Raw genomic sequence first — 24,174 nt, forward strand, 5'->3', positions numbered from 1 at the left:
CAATGTAGCTCAGACTAGGCCTGGGCGATATGGCCTAAAAATCAGATCACAGTATTTTTCTTGCCTTTGACGGTAACGGTATTATACCGTGGCATTACAAAATTAAAAAGAGATAATGCTTTTCGATAAAAATTCAAGTGTTATTACCCCCTTCTTCCCTTAAAACAAGCCTTTGATAGAGCTAGAGCTAGAGCTACACGTACTGTCCATCACAAATCACTCGCTCTGCCAGCTGTTGGAGCGGATATGCCTTGCAGGTGCAGCACAGCACATCATAGGCATTTAAACCGGTGATGACGGTGTAGCAGAAATCCATTCCCTGTCAAAAAACTTTTACCGTGGCAGTATTAACACCTGTTTACCGCCCAACTCAGACTGGAGACACCACCAAGGAGGACAACTGTCAATCAGTTGGCTGGGCCCCTGAAAAAACCCAGAAAATGGGCCCTCCATTCAATTAACTTCTTAACCCTTTTTCGTCACTATTTATACCCATTTTTTTTACGATTTTTCCATTTTGAACTAATTTCTGCCAATTGTGACCCATTTTTGCCACTTTTTAACCACTTTTCACTATTTTCTTGACTTTTTTGATGCTTCTGTCCTTTCAAAACCCATTTTCGCATCTTGTTTTTGCCACTTGAACCCCACTTCGCCAATTTTCATTTGGAGATATTTCAGTTATGCCTACTTTATTCACTAGCACCATAATGTTTGTGCAGATCATGCTTAGCTATGACGTCTGGCATTACTTTCCAGATGGTTTAGTCAATGCACCACACCATGGTAACAGCAAAAACGCTCATGTTTTCAGAAAAGGTGTCTGAATTTCAAAGACGGCTTTACTGTCCTATAGCATAAATTAAAAAGAGGGGTTATATACAAGGTAAACTATGGTTATCACAGGTTATCTTGACAATAGACCATAATTTTTCTGATGTCACTGGGCCCCCATTTGGCTAGGCTCCAGAAAGCTCTCCCCTTGGCTTTGAGTATTCTAAGTGTGTGGTTTCAGATACACAAATGTCTTATGAGCTCTTCAGATTTGTATAAAGAGTGTTTTTTGTCAACAGGAAAAGAAATAACACCACAGACTCGCCCACACTCTGGGCTCAACACAGCAACAAGAGCAGAGTAAAGGCTCAAAAGCAAAGCAGCAAAATGATGCTTTCAATATGAAGCTCTCACTGTTGATTTTTGCAGTTTAAATATAGCCACAGCTGTAAAATACCACAACAAAGAGCTTATCAAAGCAAACATGAAAGTCAGACTCTAAAGAGATTCTGACATTAATGTGTGTTGTTTACTCAGGACTGTGAGAAATCAAAAGCTTAGTTTGACGCTGCAAGTGAAGCATCAGTGCATAAAGCAAACACTAAAGCTTGAAAATACGGCAAACTGAGTGAAACACACATCTTAGAGATTGAGATATGAAAGGAGACAGAGTCAAACCCTTTGCATGGCTCATTACCAGTGGGTTTATGGTAAAATAACTCAGTCATCTGATAAACTCTGTGTGATTGATTCAGAATTAGAAACGTATGCTCAGACCTGGGCTGATGCAGATGGCTGGAGATTTCAATGGTTTTTAAAATGGCACACAGTGAAAAAACACAGGCATATTGAAACAATCATAGTTCAGTGGCCCGCAGTCGTCTGAGTGGGAATTTGGCCGTGCACCTGCGTATAATACGATTTATGGCTGCGTTTGTATGCGGCTTCTTTAAATCACCTGTTGCCTGTCAGTTGTTACGTGGGATTCAGAATTGTTTTCTTTTATTTATACACTGAGATGTCGGCTTCGCAGTGTCCAAAAGACTTACCTCAGTGTAAGCTTTATTGTTCATCATCCATCACAGGCAGATGGCTCAGTGAGGCTCCTTCCTGTTTTTTAATGTGCGTGACTTCTTGTCAGAATCTGCACAGCCTGGCCTCTGATTAACTGTCTGCTCTGATCTTATTTGCAAACTATAACTGCTTTAAAACAACTGTCTCTACTAGTTTTTTTTAGACTTATATTTGTCTTGTTTTTCTCTGTTCAAATAGCAAAACCACAGCAAATCAGAAAAGCCAAGGCAGTCCTATTGTTCATTCAAGTGTTACAGTGCCTATGAAAGTATTCATCCCCCGTGGCTGTTTGACCCTTTAATTGATTTTATAAATCAGTCGACCAAAAAAACCCTCTTAAATGTCAAAGTGAATAACTATTTCTACAAAGTATTGTAATTAATCAAAAATATGTAATGTAAAATAAGTGACTGTGTAAATGTTTAACCCTTTTAAAGTTGACTGACAATTTAACAGAGGTCCAGTCAACTGGTGCTATTCGTCTCATAATTAGTGAAATGGGGATCACCTGAGTGCAGTGAATGTGTCTCAAGTGATTGTAGTATAAAGATACCTGTGTCTGGGAGGTTCAGTCACTGGTTAGTCCGTATTCCTGGAAACCATTACACCATAAAGACAAAAGAACACTCCAAGTAACTCAGACATAAAGGTTATTAAAAACTTCAGTTAAATCCTGCATCAAGCAATGGAAGGAATATGGCAAATGTGTGAATCTGTTGTGCAAGACCATGCAAGAAAGAGACAAGTGAGAGACACCTATGACTACTCTGAAGGAGTTACAAGCCTCAGCAATTGAGATGGGAGAGACTCTGCATACAACTGTTGTCCAAGTTCTTCACCAGTTTAAGCTTTATAGGGAAGTAGCAATGAGAAGCCACTGTTGAAGAAAACTCATCAAATCTGGGCTAGAGTTTGCCAAAAAGCATGTGGGAGACTCCATATTTACATGGAAGAAAATTCTTTGGTCTGATGAGACAAAAATTGTGCTTTTTTACCATCAGACATGACTGCAAAATACTGCACATCACTACAAACTCACCATCACCCCTGTGAAGCATGGTGGTGGCAGCATCATCCTGAGGGGATGCTTCTCGGCAGACAGCCTTAGATGGTTTATAAAGGTAAAGGGGTAAAGTGAAAGCGGCAAAACAGAAAAATCCTGGAGGAAAATGTTATTCAGTCTGCAAGAGAACTATGGCTTGGGAGAAGATTTATTTCCAGCAGCGAAAGCTACACAGAAATGTTTAAAGACAACAAGGTGAATGTTCTGGAGTGGCTGAGTCAAAGACCAGACCTCAAATCCAATAGAGAATTTGTGGCTCCACTTGAAAAGGGCTGTTTACACCCTATCCCTGTGCAACCTGACAGAGCTTGCCCAGTTTTGCAAAAAAGCCAAATTATATTAACCATGATTGATTTATAAAATCAGTAATAGGGTAAAACATCTAAAGGAGTGAAAACTTTTTATAGGCACTGTATATTTTGCATTTTTGTAAAGCACACACTAATGAATATAACATTTTCACTGATCCAGCCTTTAGATGAGTCAAAGAGAGGCCTTTTCTAGACAAGCTAGATCCTACAGTGCATAAAAATATGGCTTTTCTCTTTGAAACATCCAGCTGAGTTCAAGTAATCGGACTCTACACTGAAGCAGAGTTTGATCAGATTAAAGCTCTGTCGTTGACCCAAAGAGAAGCCCTACAACTTTAAATCTTCAGCACCTGTGAGGATTCAAAGACAGAGAGGAGGAGGTCACATCAGGGCACATCGTGGACTGATTCCAGTAGACCATCAGAGGAAGTTCATAGGTACTTTTGGCAAATGTTTCACTTATCTCCTTTCCAACACCCTCGACCCTCCTCGCTTTGATTTTCACAGACGGACAGATCTTCATCCATCTGGAGAGTGTATTGTTTTCAGTCTGCATGAAGAGACATGTGAGGTGAGACAGAGACATTCGCTGTCACCTGTAAATCACTGAACCACATTTTCACCTGCTTCTGTTTTAATGTTTCAAATCACGCCGATTTTACAGGCGCCGGGGCTCGGGGAGTGAACCTGCCACTTAACTACCTTAACAGAAACAAGAGCCTGCCATTTTAGTCCATGATGCAGTAAATCTAACTGATTTAATTAAAATGTACGTGACATTCTCATTCATGCAGCATTTAGGAGCTGATGTTTCCAACTCAAGCCCCCTAGACATTTGACATGGCTGATTTACAGCATGAGGAGAAAGAATTGTCTTGTCTATAGGAACAGAAGGTCATGTGGATGTAAGGAATATAACAGACGCACAGGCTGTGTGTTTAACATTCAATACAAACCAATCTATAATAAGACACATTTATAAATTCACTATTTTAATATTTAATAAAAACTCATTGGACCAGGATCAGCACTACCCTGTCACCATACCATGACTCCTTTCCCTCTGTCCTCTTTCTAAACTCTCTCTTCAGACTTTTCTCTGTGTTTTCCTACTTTCTCTTGCACTGTCTTTGCTGTTCTTTTTTATAGGTGATGCTTGCTCTGGGACTCCTGCTGTGTTTTGCTTGTGGGGCCATTACTGACCATGGCCTAGGGTTGTTGGTATCAGCACTGTCACTACCTAAAGCTTGCATACAGAGCCTAGGTCTGTTGAGGGTGGCAAGACTGTTTAAGCTGTGATGGCCAAGTGGAGGAGGTCGGTAGATATCCGTGGACGGTGAGAGCAAGCATAACATTGGTGGCTCTGGGATGCAAGAGCTCCTGAAGTACTGTTGGACTTACTGAATGAAACACCAGTGAGGGGAGGTTCTCACTAGATGGTCCTTGTGAAGTGCATTTTCCTGTCCTTCAGTCTGCACAGTTCAGTGGTGGGAGCCAATATAAAGGGCAAAGTTGGGTTTAGGATTTCTTTGCCAAAATGGTTCTCTTTTTAATTGAGCACATGCCTCTTGTGTTTATCCAAATATAAATAGTTCAAGAAGTTTACATAAACACTTAAAACTGTTACACAGGGATGTGTTACAACCTGGAAAATAAAGGTATTCATTGCCTGTTATCTATCCATTAAGTCTTTTTTTTTTCTTTTTCTGTAATAACCTTTGTACCACTAGGCTACCCCCCCCCCGAAAAAAAGGGGGGGTAGATAATCAGATTATTTAAGATTATTTCTGGATTTCACATGCCTTAATTGAGAGGAGGAGACAGGACAGTGGATAGTCAGAAAATGGGATGGAAGAGTTGGGGTCATACACGGTAAATGACCAAAGGTGGTTGTCAAAACCTGTTCAAATCTGTTGCTGTGTTGGCAGATAAATCTGTGCAGCAGTTTGAGAAAAAAATAACCTCAAATGAACATTAAGTGTATCTTATCTTATGTCTTCTTATCTTTTTGCATCATAATTATAAATTTCCTCTTCAATCCTTTTGTATAACATTGCATCCTGTCATGTCGTATTGTGATGTTAAGTTTGTATCTAATTGTATCATGTTCGATTGAATTTTTTCTGATTATATCATATCATATCCTACTGTATAGTACCATATTGTATCATTAGTATCGTATCGTACCATATCATGCCATATCATATTATCATATCATATTCCACTGTATTGTCCTGTATCATACCATATCGTATCATATCGTATTGTATTGTACCATATTGTATCATATGCATATCATATCCTATGGTAGTGTATCCTGTATTGTATTGCACTGCGTTGTATCTTATTGTACCATATTGTATCGTATTGTATGGTATCATACCATATTGTGTCCTACTTTGCAATACGGTATTGTAACGTATCGTATCTTATCGTACTGTTTTCTCATATCATATCTTATCCCATTGTACCATATTGTACTGTATGATAACATATTGTAATGCACCATATGACATTTTACCGTATCATACTGTATCCTTTTGTATCATACTGTACTGTATTGTTTGGCATCCTTTTTTATTCCACTGTATCATTTTCTTTTGTATCATACCCTTTGTACTGTATAGTACCAAATTGTATCCTATTGTACATTACTATACTATAATGTAGAGTATCATATCATATCCTTTTGTACCATATAGTACTGTATCATAATGTATTGTATCATACCATATCATATCCTGTTTTACCATATCATACCATATCATGTTATATCCTTTTGTTTTATTCTGTAACGTATTGTTTGGCATCCTTTTTATTCTATTGTATCATTTCCTTTGTATCATAACGTATTGTATCATATCATGATAGGAACTATATTGTGAGTATGATATTATTTTAGTTAAAATATGCAAATATCATTTCATACAGTAAGTGAAGCCAAAGGCCTGTGCTGGAATGGGTGATGTATGCTATAATAAAGACGTGTTAGTATACTGAGGAGATTTGCTACATAATGGTTTAAGTGGATGTATGATGCTATAACATTACGCTGAATTAACCTAAATGGTGCTAAACACAGCACAGCAGTTATTTAAAAGCACCCTGGCCTGTCTTGAGCTGCTGATGTTGATGTGAGGTTTGAGTGTAATTTCATCGTTTAATCTCTCAATTCCTCTCCCTATAAAAACGGCTTAGTGAGCGTTAAAGGATTTCCCAATTTGTTAGCATGTTGTTTTCAGAGGATTTGAGCTCATTCGAGTACAATCAGGAGAGTCCGGGGACCCGTTGAGGTTTATAACTGCCATGGGTCATATGTCAACAGTAGGACACTTACAGTTCAGTGGTTATGATGACTCCCCTCCCTGAAGTAAACCCATTCACCCACTGCTCTGAAAGTCTCTGCACTGTGAGTGGGCTGGTGGGAGAGGAAGAAAACGTGATCTTTAACTTTGCCAGTGTTTTTCTTCCTTTGACTTTCAGTGTTTAAGTTTGAACATTTGAAGCAGCAGAAGGAGCACAGAGTGTCCCTGTTTGAGGGAGTGCGTGTCTATGTGCGTGTGCGTGAAGAGAACAGGGGCAGTGGGAGAAGCTGCCAGGGAAAATCACCAAGATTGCATGCTACTTTCTTCCACCTCAGATTTTCCTCTCTTTCTCTAAGTCTATCTGTCTGTCTGTGTCTCCTTCATTTCTATGGCTGACCTGCTTTTTCTCATGCTCGCTGAATATTCCTGGATGTGAGGACATGATGAGAATCTCCTGACCCCAAAATCTCAAAACACTAAAGTAAGTCTCATGACTTGTGGCTGTCCCTTCTATTTAGGCCAATCAGCCCTGACCACAGATATGGAAAAAGAAGACAGATGCTCTTTTCTGCTGTTATTTTTAAAAACACATTGATTGAAAATGACTTGATTTTAATCGTTTAATCATTTTAGACAGATTTACAAGTTTTATGGTTGTATTTAATGTTGTTAATGGATGGTCACACTCAAACTAAGGACATCTGTATCAGGTTTATAGTCTTGTGACACATTCTACTGGGACTCTCACTGTTCAAAGTTTATATCTGTATCAGTGTTTTACCCTTTTTTGTACTTTCCATCTTCACCTCCTTTCTGAGATATCTACAAGAAGGAGACAGTAAACTCTGCCAAGAGTTGCAAAACCCAACGGCTTTCCCCATCCCACCCGGCTGGATCAGACTTTTCTGTTGACATCCATCGCTACAGGATACTATTTCACCAAGCTAACAGATTTCAGATGGGGAGCTGTTATTAAGTGCTCTGGGACTGAGGCCTGCTCCTGTTTACTGATGACGCTGGTATTTACATCCCTAAAATACTAACCAAAACACTGCGAGCAGGGAGTCTTATTATGTTTAACTGTCTGTGACCACTAAGTGTCCTAAAGGCACCCCGCAAGCTCCAGAGATGACATCAAAAGGCTCATCCTCACCCGTGATGTCCTCATAGAGGATCCAAAAAAGAGATAAATCAGCGCTCCTGTAAATCCTATTTGCTTGTTTTTTTGTTTTCTATGTGGCTGGACTATATGAGTTTTCCATGTGCTCATATTTTTACTGCCAGCAGAAAATATCTGTCAAATTTATGGTCTCTGTAACTTACTGTGCTTGCCGTGTTTTCAGAGGCATCAATTATCTCCACAGAGGAACGGCTTTTATAATAGTACTGCTGTGTTTGTGGTGATTACAGAAAGTTCTTTTAAAAATGAAAATAAAAACATGAAATTCATCAGATCATTTTGGAAGACTAAACACTAGAAAGGCCATGGCAGTCACTTTGAGTGTTTTTTACATTAGTAATAACTCTAACTTCTACCCAAGGCCCCCAATAAGAGGAGATAAAAGAGAGATCTTTTTGGAGTCCTGTAAACTGGGGGCCCATGGATGGCAGCAGAATCATGGTCCATTGTAGAGTTAAGCTGTGATAGCCAGATTTTTTTAACCTTAATAATAACAACACTGATCAAAGCAGCAAATTTTTTGTTTGTTTGTTTGTTTTTATGCAGTCGAGCAATTTTGCCTTTTTAAAAATGTTAAAATCCTCTTTTAAAACAGAATGACTTTTTTTGGTAATGTTGACACTGTGAATGGGCAAACTGAATTACAACATTTGGACAGAAATGTCAGACTTCATAACTAAGATATAATGTGCAAACATCTCAATGCCAGAAAATAAATCAGAAGAAACTGATACAACTTTAAGGGAAGAAAAGTTGAATAATTGGCAATGATGGGTTGAAAGAGTCAGAAATTGGCAGAAAAATTGGTGTAAATGGGTCAAAAAAGTTGAAAAAAATGGTTTAAAAGAGATAAAAATATGGGTAAAAATTGGTTTTAAAAATTGGCAAACTAGGGGAATAACTGAAAAGCCAAAGGAGCTGGAAAAAGGGCTTGGAAAGTGGCAAAAATGGGCTAAAAGTGACAAATATGGGCAAAAAGTGTCAAATATGAGTAAAAGAAGTAAAAAAAAATGGTCAAATGAAGCAAAAATTGGGTTAAACTGGCAAAAAACAGTCAACAAAATGGTTAAAAATGTGGCAAAACAGGGTTTTAAGGAAACAAAAATGCAAAATTGGCAGGAGAGAGGGGTTAGGAAGTGGCAAAATGGGTTATTAGGGAAAAATTTTGGCAGAAAAGTGGTGAAAGGGGGTTAAATAGTGGAGAACATTTGGTCCAAAAAAATGGTTGAAAGATGAAAAAACTGTGAAAAGTGTCTTAAACTTGGTTATAAGTGGCAAAGATGGGCAGAACATGGTCAAAATGTGGCAAAATTGGCTGGAAGTATGCCCAAAAATGGTGAAAAGGGGTTAAAAAGTGGTAAATGTATATTTTTGTGTCATTTTATTTCTAAAAGCTATCCCAGCTCAAAAATGTATTTATCTTTCAACTAAGTATCTAGCATTTGTAATCCAGCAAAATGACCTCTTATTATCTTTCCATTAGGTTTGTAATTCTGACCCTTATTGTTAAGAGATCTAAATCCTGCATGATCCACAAATACTTTTGACCAACCTCCACAAAGGCAAAGATAGCCCAAAGCTTTAAAGGAAATGAAGCTTTCTGAGTGATCCCTCTGTCAGAGCAGTCACCACCAATGACATATAGCTCTTAATGATTCAGTAATGAGAGTGTCTGGCATGAGGTGGTAGCTCTATAATCACAGATGTACACAGGAAGGTTCCAGCCAAGCCACAGGCCCTGTCTGAGTCCTGACCCGCTGTGATCCGTGTGGCTCGGTGGCTTTTTCAACGCGTGTTTCCTAAACCTCAGAATGTGAGCCACATAAACCGAGCCTGCAAACTGCTGCATCAGGAGAAACTGTAAGAAATGCATGACGTATGGTACACTGAGGGAATATAGCTCTAATGAATAGGCTCGTCTGGAGAAGGAAGCATGTCTGTGAGTTTTTACTGTGCCATACTTGATGGTATACTTCAGTGAAGTCAATTCTGATAACGATGCAGAGCCATTGAAGCTATGGAGAGCTTGAAATAGCAGAAACAACAAAAATAGATTCTTAAAGTAGGATATGTTCATCACACATTTCTGAAGCTTGAGCAAAACAAACTTGAAACCCGTAAAAAATCAGAATCATATTCTTGGATCTACATGTGTGCGTGTATCAGATCCCAGACATGAAGGAAACCCAATTTGTTTAGATAATTTAGCAGCAGTTTTTCAGCAGACACATTCTTTCTCAGTGACTCTGGATATTATGACGGAGCGACTGAAACCAGACCAGATCCTCTGGCTTGCACATGCACACAAAAAAAGCTAGTACTCTGCTGTTATGAATGGACTGAATTATTGCAGTTACTTATCAAATGTAATAATATGTCCAATGGCTTTGTTAAAAACTCTGAAAATGAAAGCGGTAATACCATGACCCAATTGTCCCAGTCATATGTGACCACTTAGAATCAAGTATTTGCTAAACTGGAAGCAATTGGGACACTAGTGTTTATAACATGTCCTGGTTTCATTCTTCTGGGCTAAAAGAATAAAACTTGATAACAAACAGAAATCTACAGGCTTTTAAGTTCAGCCAATGAGATAAAGACAAGAGATGTAAAAGGAAACAGAACATTTGAAGGTAATCCAGTAGGCTTCCACCTAATGGACAGGGTGTTCCTCATTATCAGTGAAGACCTCAGTACGGTCTATGAGTTCTGGTAGACGCAGAACGATGAATAATTTGACAAATATTTTGCTGCCCTATGCTCTTTTAACATACACCAAAGCTTAATGCAGGAAACAATACTTGGTCATGTAAAAGGTTTGATCTAAAAGAGAAGCTGGAGCAGCAAAGCTTGATTGCATAACAGTCAATGTCCCATGCTGGAATAGGTCGACAGAGACAAATAATGTCAAATTTTCTGTTTTAAAACTATCAGTTCCCTGAAAGAAAGCACACGCAAAGCCAAATTTGTGAATAACTTGAGCAAATCCATATGAAAAGGGTCTATTTTCATTTTCAAACAGAATGACACTGTACTTGGACACTAGAGATGGTCATCTCACCCTGCCTTCTTTTTATTTTATTTTTTTTTTCCTGCTATTTTGACAGTTTTTATCAACAGTATGTTGTATAAAGAAACTCAAACACCAGCACTTGCCTTTTGAAATGGTCCACTTTGATCCCCCTTAATTTCTACTTTCTCTCTGTCTTAATACGGGAATCAAAGGGGGGCTAGGTACTAAGTTTGACAAGGAGACATCCCCCAACACAGAGTCTCTACCCCTCTGATTCCCTCATGTCGTGCCAACACTGGCAGACACCAGATCGTCATTCCAGCCCTCCATCCAGGTCTCAACTCCTCCAACTTCCTTTTGCTGCACCACTGCCAGCTCAAGCTAGTTGTCTTAGACCGTAACCAGATGATTAGGTTGATTAGGTTCTGTATTGCAACTATTATTCTAAGGCAGGGGTTCCCAAACTGAGTGCCACCGATTGGGGACCCCTACTATTGCACTAGTAAGTGATAGCGGAGGTTTTGCACAATTGTACTCACTAGGCCATTAACAAACGTGGCATAAAATCGATACAAAAGAAGACAACTGCTTTCGAAAAAATATCCTCATTTTGTAACTTATTCACTTATTCACATTCAACTTCTTTTATATCACAGGAAGTGGTAGGAGACCTATTTGTAATTGCTTAGATCATCCAGTTCTGTTTCTTCCATGACTGGATGGATTTTTGAGGGCCTAATGAATTTAAAGGCATGTCCGGCCTTGAGAAAATTAGATGTTTTTTTTCTGGTCTTATACACCCATTACAAAATGCCTCATTAGAGCCTTCTAACAGTTTTCAAAGTTAAAGATTCCTCATTCAACTTTGCCACAGATTTCTGGAAATCTGTACGCAAATGCGGCTTGGGGAGGTCTAAAAAAATGTACTGGGACTATGTATCTAACTCTAACAGGAAATCTGCCGTTGTGAATAAATTAGCCAAAATTGGGTAATTTTGACCAATTCTAGAAGGTCATATCTTTTCAAACTTCTTAAAGGGCGTTCATCCGATCATCTTGTGCTTTCACGTACTGCTAGACAAGACACTGATGAAAATAATTTGTTCTTGACTTTCTCATTAGTTAAAGGGTGTGGCGAGCCTTCAAGTTCATGTATGTTTTCAAAAACAGTAATTCTTTTATAACTCAGCTGTGCATGGTCCAATCTGACTCAAACTTTCTGTGTTTATAAAGGTACCTGCACACATTTCTTCAAGTCTTTTGAGAATACCTCTGTAAAATCTGTGCAAATGAAGTCCAAAGGAGTGGATTCTGCACTGTTCAAGGAGAGTGGTTCCCAATGTCCAAGAGTTCATGAGTAGAAGATAATACTGTATGTAAGAAGCTGCAGAAAAATGTTGAGATAAGGGCACAAGAAGCTTAAATCAGTGCATGTGGTCTGCCCGGGCATTGTCATTGTGTGTGAAACACCGGATATATTAAAAACTGGTTAATTTTGCCCCTCTAAGAACGGCATACAATGTGACTGCTTTCCTACATGTCATTTACGTCACTCTCTGTCCATAGTTCCATAGAAATAAAGGCTTAAAAATAAGAATAAAAAACATCTAAAAAACAAGCAAAAGGGTGGTGTTAACTTTCCAAATTTGTGCCCCTATGGTACCATTAATTCTTATTCTTTAACAATTTTGGCTATGCTTATCCCTGTTCAAGTTTTTGAAGCATTAAGTAAGAAATGGCAAAAACATTTTACCAGGCTTTTCTGTTCACATCATTGAAAACCCCCACCACAACCAGTTAAGATATGTTTTTTAGATTTACCACTAAACACACCCTGTCAAACTTGATGAAGTCTGTAATATCAGAAAATGACTAAAACGAGCCAATGCAGCTCGATTTGCATTGTAAATGTAATGGGTTTCATCACAATGAAGCAAAGTTTAATTTTAACTATTGCTGATCCCATAAGTGTAGTTGCTGATCGCAGTCTTAGTGGTGAATTACTCTCAATTTCCAGCCTTGAGTTTAGCCACTCAGTAATTTTTCTCTCTATGAAATTCCTAAAGAAAAACACAAACTTTCTCTTTTACCTCAACAAGTCAAGGACTTCCAGGAACGCAAGGTTCTTAGTGCAAGACCACAGAGAGGACAAGACAACAAATTTAAATCCACATCCTCTTTGTATTCATAAATAATAGAAAAGCCATCACCCTTTGTCTTGCACCTGTCAATATCACTATGTCTTAGAGGAGACTACGGTCTTGACATTGCACTTAACCACAAGACAGCGTCGTTCTCTGCACTATTAGCTGGAGATTGACCTGCTCCCAAAAGGCCAGCGGGTCAGAGGTGGAGTGTTGTGAAAGCCTGGGGCTGTCACTGGCTCTTACAGTGCTTCCAGAGAGACACATACACACAAATACATACTGTCTAAACATACAGGAGCAGCGCTGCTTTAGTGAGTCCCATTAGACACTTTAATGAACACCCTTAACCCCCCTAAATCCTCTCTCTCTTCTGCCCCCTCTGATCCCATAGCCAGCCTTGCGGCACACTCCAACGTTAGCGACTCAGCATGTTTTCAGCGTGGTGCGGACCCGCTCTCAATCATCATTAGGGGTTTTGCGGAGTCCTGGGGTCTGGGCAGCTTGCCAGGATGTGTAAAAGTTTCCATGAGGAAAGCCTGGAGTTGCCTTCAGAAGCTTTGGTGGCGGACGGAGATCCTCTGGAAGGTTAGAAGGCTTTTTTTAATGCCAGAGGGAGGGAAGGAAAAGAGGACCGACAACAATTCTGTTTTCAGTTTGAGAAAACAAGCCGAGGAGTTTCAAATGCACAAACCTGGAATTAAGGAGGAAACAATCACAAGGAAAACTACCCTGCAACACGAGGCAATCAGAGCACACATGTCAAACGTCAGAAATCAGCAGCGGCTGCGTTGCACTCTGTTTTTCTTATTTTTGGAGAATAAGGGCCCTCTGTTCTCAGAGAGGCAGCTGGTAGGAATCTGGCCCTCTGATTAGCTTTCGTTTATTTGCTGTGTGCTGCATTCAGCTGCATTTCATGATATCACCCATCACAGCAGCAGCTAATGAGACAGGACACACGGCAGCAGCCACACAGGAACACACACCTCGCCACAGCCAGCACACTATATTTTATCTAAACCCACACACAAGCACAAGACTAGAAGGTTCCTAGAAGGCCAATTCAAAGTCCAGTTGATCTCAAAATTTAAGTGTATTTACTTATCTAAAGCAAAAAACACCCAGACAATGGTTACAACCAAGCACTGATTATTCAAAATGGGGTCAAAGTATTAGCTGGTAGACAATGTGAAATGTGGGTTTGCAGATTTCGGCTAACATTAGCAGTGCTGCTATTGCTAGGATCCCATCTTACTTGCAAACTAAAGTCTACGTCTATGCTGAATGCATTGCTTCAACTTAGCGTGCATACAACCTTTTATCCATTTTCCATCAAAATACTGCCAAACTGTGCTGCTGTCTTTGATCTATTTGTTGTGTCTGTGCACATCTTGGCAGTAGAGAATTACTGTAGCATAATAGAGCCACCATCATGCAAAATTGCAAAAGGCTGTTCTTCAATCATTTCTATCTCAATGTTAATAAAATTTTAAACGCTGTCCGCCTTTGGCTTTTACTATAACTTTATTGTGTTGCACCTGGTGTTGTTAAAATTTTTTCAAATAAATCTAGACGTTTAAAATTGTCATACATCTCTTACACTGCCATGCAGGTGAAATTTACCCCATGAATTTGCCTGATGACGGACATGGAATCTGACAAATCCACCAGCTTTGGAAAGTTACAGTTTAAGGACAGAGCGATCAGCTCTGAAACAATTTCGGATGTGATGTATCATCACCCCATGGTGATCATGTTCTCTTTGTGTGATTAAGAAGGCGTTCAATTTCTCTGGTTTATTAATTGCTCTTGATCAGTGCTGTTTGTAAACATCAGTGAGGTCAAATAATGGGTGATGGATGTTTAATGGACAAGTAGTTCTGTTGCAGACCAATCGAGCATATAGCTAGTTCAGGTCGACAGAGTCAAGCACAGCCATAATTGAGATCAGCTGATCTCATGCACACCCTCATTAGCTGATGGCCAGTTGATTTGCTCTAAGCACACTATTGGCCAATCGCACTCAGGCTGCCTTATTTAAACTGCTCTTCCCTGGCTACACTCTGCAAGCTGCACTGCAACCCTCCTCCACCCCAGCTCCTCCTCTGCTCTGGGTTTTTGCTGCTTCTCTCCCGCCTTATGCTTTCCTTATTGGCATAGGAAGAACAGGACCGGGTGCTGTTCCTGTTTAATGCTTACCACACGGGTTCATGGAAGGTAGGGGGATCTCAGAACAGCCTCACTGCCAAACATAAATAACAGCATAAGTGCTAATTAATCACAGCTAATATAGAAACATTTATAGCCGCAAATCATGTGTGTTTCTTGGCAAACTGGCCCTGACTGAACTAAGGGTGTTGTTTTCAATCTTTTGACTGTATACCTTTACATCCCTACACATAACCACAGCAGGAGCATCAATAGAGGTCCAATTTAAGGTCATGCAATCAGGTTACATAGTCTAGGATTGTGCTCAAAGTTTGAGATCATGTGTGTGAATGAAGACAGGCATGTTTGTTTAGGGGAAATGATGTCAGCAGGGTCGCTCCTTGAGAAGACAAAGATTGCCACCATTTACGCTTTTCTTTTTCTGGCCTCATTATAAGCCAAAAACGTGATGCTGCAGAATGTGTTTCATAAATTCTATTCTTGTATACACTGAGGTCATTTGACTTGCATGTTTCTCTCACTCATGTCTTGTAAAATATGGCGGTACATGAGTAAGTCTCGAATGTCTGACTTTCTTTTATGTGAATCCCACCAAGCATTGTTTACGACTGTGACTCAACTATGCAACATGTCCTCCAGCTAAAATTGGATGTTTCATCCTCTGAATTGTGCTGATCTGAGGTTAATACTAGAGTAAGGAGTAAGACTGAAGCAGGTGAGAAGCAGCAAAGTACAGAGGGAAAATGGATTCTTGAAAGTAGATCAAGCTGCAGACTGAATTTGTGTCCTTACTGCTGGTAAAAGAATAATTGCCTCATGTCTTACACTGTAGTTAGCAAGCGTCTATCACAGCAGAGGGAAAAGTTTAGCAGATTACAATAGAGACTGTGTGAATGGGAGTCAGGGGGGTTTACATCTCAGACTCCCTCCGTACTAACCAAGCTCCTCATGGTGCAGTAGCTCACCGTTGATAAGTTGAGTGATTTCTCTGGGGCTGCCTAAAACCTGCGCCTGGCCACAGAGACACATTTCCTCAGGTTGATGGGAGCTGGAGGCCTCAGCGTTGGAGCGTGGGAGGCACCCCACTCTTGGGGAAGATCAAATGTGCTCCCACAGACTCCAAATCACCGGCCCCCCAATTGCTGGGGAGGAACGCTACTCTGCATGGCTAGCGTTAAATCACTGCTGCTGTGATGAGGTCATCCGCTTGTCTTCCCTCTCTAATGGAGCGCTCAGCTCGCTAACATACGGTGGTAATGCGTGCAGACGGGGAGCGGGACGCCCCGTGAGCCGCCTTCCGATCTTATTTATTTTAGCTCAGGGCTCATTTGAGGGGTTTGGGACTGGGTTGGGCCTGGGAGCAGTAGATACCTTTGGAGTATGCTGTTACCACCGCACACTTACAGGGACTCCAGGAGCTCACCACAGGCGCTTGCACAGACGTTAGGTGATGCAAAACGGTAGCACATTGAGGTTGTTGAAGGGGCTGCCTCGCTGTCCTTGGTCAATCAATACGCATTCCTGTGCGTGGCTAATGCAGCTGTAATCACTGGATGAATACATTTGGCCACCCGGTTGGAGAGATTGAGCCAGCTAAAGTGACAGAGGATGGAGTAGTGGGTAAGAAAAACAAGGTTACACGATTTCCCCTCAATATGCTTTTTACTTTTAGATTATCTTCATACTGTTGGTGTAACAGGATCCTTTTCCAACCTTATTATAAAATGCTAAATACAGCTATAGTTTCACTTTATTCAATCAATGCTGAAATGAAAGCTTCTTCATGCTATGACTATTAAAAACTGCACTGTACTGTTGCTTCAAATTAGATTTCCAGAACATCCGCCATAGTTTATAGAAAAGAAAGAAAAAAAAGAAGGAAAGTTGTAGATTAAATATCCATTTATAGTGCTGATAACAGACAGACATGCCCCTTGTCTCCATGTTGTCTGTTTATGAGCTGAAGACTAATGGGACTCATCAGGGCTGACAGATACGCTGACAACCACAATTCAACTCAATTACAGTTCCACAGCAAAACTCCCCAGGTCCCCTCATGCCTATCACCCTTCTCCCAAAGCTGTTGAGTGAAGTTTGCATACACTCGCACAAATACACATGAGTTAACTGAACAACAGGTCCACAGGAAGGGAGATATTCAATGTAAGGTTGTCTTCCTCCCACCTTCCTTAGGATGCAGGGGGATTTTAAAATCTCAACCTGGCGCCGTGCCATCCATGTGCTCTATGAATATATATCATAACAACAAGGGGAGCCTCTGCTAACACAGATAACAGGTTGGTGACCTTAGAGGCATAATGTGTGATGGACACAAGAGGCAATAAACTCGACCATATGGTCCCTCAGGGTGTGACTGGTTTCATTGCCACAGGGAGACTGGTGACCCCACAGCCTCCCCTGATGACGACAGCTGCATGGTGTCGACTCCATGGGGAAAAAACGGGAAAACAAAGCCTCTACCTCCATCCTTTCAGCATCCCTCCCAGAAAGATGGGGGGAAAAATGGTTCTGTTCAGGAAACCCCTACCCATTGTTTTGCTTCCTTCATTAGTCCTTGTGTCAACAGTTTGGTTGGCTACGCGTGTGCCACTGTTTTTGTTCTGCTGCAACCCGGCCGACCTCGGCACTCTGATGTTTTGACAGATTGTTTCAAAATCCCATCAAGGCAATTTAGTGTTTTCAGCTAAAGCAGCCACTCGGACAACACGAGCTGGACGGCACATCACACTGGAAAGCAAATAAATGTGCCGGGTCTAAAATTATACAGATGTGACGTAGATGTGTTCCTGCAGTTTCATCAGGAAATACTGAGAGGTGCAGCAGGGAGCGGCTACGTGTGGGGGTACCAGATAAGCAGAAGGTGTTAAAAACATTTAATGTGATGCCTTAACAGCTCGTTTGGCTTAGATCAATAGCATTCAACTAGTATAGCCACAGCCACCGCCCCATCTTTATGATGACAAATCACAACCTAAATAAAAAAAAGAAAAAAGACCCCAAATGTCTATGAAGAAAAAAACTCACAATTTGGACCTAAGATGGTACAAAAAATTATTTTGGTGTCTTTTCTGTAGCATCACAACTCATCTTAGTCCAATTTGTCCTAAGAGAGACATTTCACTGATTTTGAGTCAAACCTATTTCACACATTCTTAAACTGCTAGCTTTAAATCAAACTTAACACTTCTACTCCTTTTGTCTTCAACCAGCAATAACTACCCTTTTATTTCTCCTAAAAGTAACAGCAACATGAACCTTTGGCCCAAAGTCTTCAGAGTACCAAGGAAAACCAACAACCCACTGAAAGAGTTCCAGTGACCCACTTTTGATCCCGATCCAACAGTTGAGAACCATGGGCTTAGATGATGAGCTAAAAAAAATAAAACAAAACAAAACAAAACAAAGCCAATTCCAAAAAAGTTGGGAAAAATGCAAATTAAAACCAAATGCGATGATTTTTTAATTTTATAAACCCATATTATTATATGTTAATCTCAAAAACCCATATCATATAAGTGGTACAAATGGAAACCAGCTGGTGGAGCAGGTTAATGGGGAGCAGGGCAGTAACATGACTGGGTGTAAATGGAGCATTCAAGAGAGGCAGAGTCTCTCAGAAGTAAAGATGGGCAGAGGTTAACCAATAGCTTCTAAAAATTGTGGAATCATTTCATAAAAATGTTCCCCAGTGTAAAATTGTGAAGACTGAATATCCCAACATGATATCATCAAAAGATTTTGAGAATCTGGAGAAATCTCTGTGTACCAGGGACAAGGCCAGAGGTCAAAATTAGATGTTGGTGATCTTTGGGCCTTCAGATGACATTGCTTTAAATTCAGGCATGATTCTATACTGGAAATCACTACCTTGGCTGAGGAACACTTCTTGTCTGCCAGAAAGGTTTGCTGTACCACCTACAAATGTGAGTTAAAGCTGTTAAAACACAATTCAGAAATTCATCCCCTTCTGAAGCCTGAAGCAAATGGAAAACTGTTCTGTGGTCAGATGTATACAATTTTACATTTCTTTTTAAACCTCTGACACTATGTCCTGGATTTAAGAGAAGAGCGACCATCCAGCTTGTTATCAGTGCACAGTTCTAAAGCCTGCATCTCTGATGGTATGGGGGTTACATTAGTGCATATGGTGTGGGCAGCTTACACATCTGGAGAGGCACCATCAATGCTAAAAGTACATAGAGGATTCAGAGCAACATATTCTGCCATCCAGACAATGTCTCTTTCAGGGGAGGCCTTGCATATTTCAGCAAGACAATTCTAATTCTCAGTTTCACCATCTGATAAGTTCTTTGTTCAATTGTGAATAAAATATGGATTTATGAGATTTGCTAATCATTGCTGTCTTTTTATTTACATTTTACTACTTTTTGGGAATTTGGGTCGTAGAAGCATTCATCTACAAAACCAAAAGTGTCCCAGAATTTGAAGAACAATGAAATTGACAATTAGGTCCACTTTACTTCTCATAACTCACCATCATCTAGGTACATCTGGTCCAGTTCCTGGGGCTCCTGTTTGACGGTGATGGCCATGGAAGGGGGGCTGGCATCCTCCGGTAACAGGCTGGGCGAGCTGGCAGCTGCCTGGGCTTGACTGGGACTGTAGGTCTGAGCGAAGGGGCTCTCAGCTGTCGCTCCAGGGGTGGATGGGTGGGATACGGGGGATGATGAGGGACTGCTGTTGGCATAGATTGGATGGTAACCATGTGGCCCTGGACTGTTGAGATGATTGGGGCTGCCCTGGGAATGGAGCATACCAAGAGAAGTGCTGTGGTCTGGTGATGCTGAGTGGCCGAGGTTTGGACAGCCAGGGGTCTCTTGGATTGGGGTTACCACAGAGCCTGGTGGTGCCGCTTGGGTCGGGCTGTTGGGGAGGCACTTGGTGTATGCCACGGGGGACAAGTCATGCAGAGTTGGGCTGGAGCTGGGAGATGATGGCATGGCAGCATGACGAGGCGGGCAGGGATAGCCACCAACCAAGCAGGCATCCGGATCAGCAACAGGCATGATGGGAGTGAGCCTGGGCTGGCTGTAATAGGGCTTTGAATGCATTGGCAGTCTTGTGGAGCCCAGGGAATCATATTCATCACTGGGTTCTGTCTTTATTAACGGCACTGGGGGAAAAAGTAGAAAGAAAGGTGGAGATATTAAAAAACGTGCAGAGAATCCACGTGGCGCAATGAGTGCACGAGTCAGGCTGAGTAAAGCAGTGAGCAGGCATAATTGCGGCAGCGATACCCTCCATAATCTAAACAAACAACCACCAGTGGATTTGGGCGCTGTGTCAACTTGGCTGAGCCCTCTAACAGAAAAACCCTCAGGCCTCCCACCCGCCACCCCGCATTACCACACGATGAAAAAAGCAAAAGAATAGGGGGGGAAAGAAAAATGGATGAGTCATCAGTGTGGAAAGCCACAGCTGGCTCTAATAATGAATAAGACCTATTTTCGTTGGACTATCCTACAGCTCTGATATGCAATAAAAGACTACTTTAAAGTGCCGGGCTGCTGCTGCTGCTGCTGCTGCTCAAGGACCTGGAGGTTTCCTCTGCACTGTAGAAGTAATTGTTTCTCTCAGGACCAAAAGATAGAAGGGAGGGTGAAAAAAGGAGATGATTTGATTTTGATTAGGCTGCCTGAGCTCCTTAAGAGGCTGTAGAGATGTGCCTGCGGTTTCTGGAGCTTCAGGCCTCAGCTAATGCAGGAGAGTGATGTGACCCCACTTGATCATCTTGCCTCCTCCCTTCTAGAGTCTAATCCAGGGCGGATTGTCTGCACTGTTTCCTGATTAGCCTTGACTGACAGGTAACATTTGCTTCCTGTTGACTGTCAAGAGTAGTCAATGAAAACAGCTCTCTATTCTGCAGAAACACACAGCCTGGGCTGAGAAATGGCGATGGAACCACATAAAAAACTCACTGCTGAGTTATTATGAAAGTACATGTGCACGCACTGCACCAGCATGAAACTAATAGAGAAGGGTTAAGACACCCAGATGCATAGCAAAGGCTTCTGAGGCACAATGGGCACACTGTTTCTATTTCTACACATTGTTAAAATGTGTTAATGGGTGTGGTGAGCGTTTGATGCCAACCATTAAGAGTTTTTGGCTAAATGTGCTCCAAGTGACATTTACTCAAAGGCAAACACATGTCGAAGCGAATAGAGCTTCTTTCCGAACTGTATGTTTATATTTCAGCAGAAACTTTGAGCTGCAGTCCCAGCAGAAGCTGAAAATAAAAGTTCTGAAGCACTACCAGGCTGTTTTCAATGTGTTATTATTTTGTAGGATTGTAAAGGACATGAATGCCGTCTTTGCCCTCTTGAGCACTGAGCTCTGTTGTAATGATAACCCAGAGCAGGGAGCACATTTACGTCAGCCCTGTCTGCTTCCAGAGCCCAGGGAGCAGGTCTGGTGTCTGGGGGAGCATCACAGAGTCTCATGATTCACGGGCCTTTCTCCACAGTCTAGGGAATAATGTGCAAAGCACATGGTGCACATAACATCCACAGTCCCTTTCCTCCTATTTCCCTGGCTTCTCTTAAGTGTGAATGGATGGCACAGTGCCACAGAGCCAACATGTCCTGAGGAAACGACATAAACAAAATTGATATTTTTTCGTATTCAGCTTCAAATCAAGAACTGCCTTGTTATCTGTTAGCTGAAACACATTGACCTTTCCCTAGAAAATCGCTCATTTAAGTAAACAACCTTAAATATTGATTAGCTTTGATTGATCCTTGAAACCTGTATGTGTGTGCAAGATTTGACTGAAATCACCTCCATAAGACTTCAAAGGACCAAGGCTTTGAGGCTGTACTTGAAATATTTGACATGAAATACAAAGTCAAGTTTTAACTGAGCAGAGCGTATTGATCTGTACCAGCCCTTCTGGTTAGGGATGACTACACCAAAGAAATTTGCGAGGATGAAAGGGGCAAATTGTTCCCTATTGTGGATTTTATGTAACAAGTCACAAGACTGTTGTCTCTGACTGACAAACATGAGAGCTGAATTTAGGGAAACAGGATGAATCAGAAGTAGCTGAGACGGGATGGGACATTGTTATCCTTTGTTGGCATACTGTGTACTTCTTTTGGAATCAACAGGTGTTTTCTCCTTAACCGTATTTTCTTACTTTCTTTTAGAAATGCTGGAAAAAAAAAAAACCCAACCAATTGTTTTTGGAGACTTTCCCTCAGTGCTCTCCCTCCAGTCTGATCCAACTGTGTGTCTCCTTTCCACTTCACATGTGCAGTGAGAAAACAGATTCACCAGGCGAGTCCCAACTTCAGCTGGCTTTTATTTCCTCCCAACCTGTGGGTTACAGCCCACAGACAGTTGATGTTCTGCATATGATTTTCTCCCAATCTCTGGCAGTTTCCTTTCTGTCCTCTTGTGTTAAACTGATCTGGCCTGATCTGGGATTTTCATTGAGCACATCCTTCCTCAGAGTAGCACTGGGGTTGGTGTATGTCATTAGGGAAATAAAACAAACAGGGCTTATTTGTATATGCATTTTATCAAAGGTGGAGACCCTCTCCACCAGAAGCCTTTAGGTAATGGTGATTTCAATAACAAATACAACCCCGTTCCAGAAAAAGTTGGGGCACTGTTTAAAATGTAATGAGAAACAGCATGCAACGATTAGCACATCTATTTGATTCACAACAGAGCATAAACAACATATCAGATGCTGAAACTGAGAAACTAAAAACTCATAGCAGCAACACATCTCAAAAAAGAAGGGACAGGGCCATATGTACCATTGTGTAGCATCCTCTCTTCTTTTAACAACAGTCTGTAAATGTCTGAGAAGTAAGGAGACCAGTTGCTGGAGTTTTGGGAGAGGAACGTTGTCCCATTCTTGTCTGATGTAAGACTCTAGTTGCCCCAAAATCTTATATCCTATTGGTGAAAGGGCTGGACAGCAGACAGGCCAGTACAGCACCCAGACTCTCCAACTTTAAAGCCATGCCGTTGTTATGGATGTGGTATGTGGTTTAGCACTATCTTGAGAGAGACGTTATCTGCATGTGAGCACATGTTGCTCTGAAGTCTCTAAATATATTTCAGCATTGATAGTACATTTCCAGATGTGTAAGCTGCCCATGCCATAGGCACCAATGCGACCGCATACCATCAGAGATACAGACTTTAGAACAGTTCGCTGACAACAAGCTGGATGGTCCCTCTTCTCTTTAGTCTGCAATTCTTTTCCAAAAAGAATTTCAATTTTTCTTATTCATATGACCACAGAACAGGTTTACATTTTGACTTGGTCCATTTTAAGTGAGCTTTGATCCAGAGAAGATGGCTGTGTTTCTGAATCAAATCCTGTTTATATATGGCTTCTTCTTTGCATGACACAGCTTTAACTTACTACGCATGGCGAACTGTGTTAATGGACAATAATTTCTGAATGCGTTCCAAAATGCTCCTCCAGCCGTTAATCAACACTACCTCTTACTTTTGCGATCCTTTGTTGCCCTGTCCCAATGTTTTTGAGGTATGCTGCTTCCATCAAACTCATGAAATGGTCAAATGTCTGAGTTTCAACATTTGATAGGTTGTTTTTTCTATTGTGCATAAAATATGAGTTTATGCAATTTGCAAATCATTGCACTCTACTTTTAATAACAACTTACTAAGTGTCCTAACTTTTTGGAATTATGGTTGTAGTTTCTGATGCATATTGGCTGGGATATGACATTCCTATACCATTCCCAATATAAGATGTGATTCTTGCTGAGTTTCTGATCTCATCTTCATCGACTGGCATGAATGTGCCGTGACATTTAACAGGGAGCAGGTGGTAGTTCATTAACTCAAAGGTACCTGGTGCACCATGCCCTGCTGTGTCGACAATCTGCTCTCCCAGTATACTGTAGAGCTGACTCAACCCAGAGCTGAAGACATGACTGAGACAGTCCACTCTTTGGAAAAACGTGACTGTTAAAATATTTAGAAAAAAAAGAACAATGTGTGGATCATCAACTTTTCCTAAATGTGTCAGAGAACACGTTTCTGACTCTCCTCCCTTCAAATTCAACCACAAACCAGTGCGGCGGGGGGAGCCGGCACCCGTTTGCGTTAAGA

At 41.0% G+C, this 24,174-nt stretch overlaps 1 protein-coding gene across 2 annotated transcripts in view; it reads right to left on the minus strand.

Annotated features, from left to right (window-relative positions):
* Positions 1 to 24,174, minus strand: part of LOC121513106 (nuclear factor of activated T-cells, cytoplasmic 1-like) — a 106,159-nt gene that overhangs the window by 14,053 nt on the left and 67,932 nt on the right. For both annotated transcript variants that reach the window (XM_041792625.1, XM_041792626.1), the window contains exon 9: positions 19,550 to 20,188. In XM_041792625.1, the coding sequence (XP_041648559.1) occupies positions 19,550 to 20,188 (639 nt within the window). The remainder of the gene's footprint in view (positions 1 to 19,549; positions 20,189 to 24,174) is intronic.

The sequence above is a fragment of the Cheilinus undulatus genome, linkage group 8 (assembly GCF_018320785.1).
Source record: "Cheilinus undulatus linkage group 8, ASM1832078v1, whole genome shotgun sequence".
Lineage (NCBI taxonomy): Eukaryota > Metazoa > Chordata > Actinopteri > Labriformes > Labridae > Cheilinus > Cheilinus undulatus.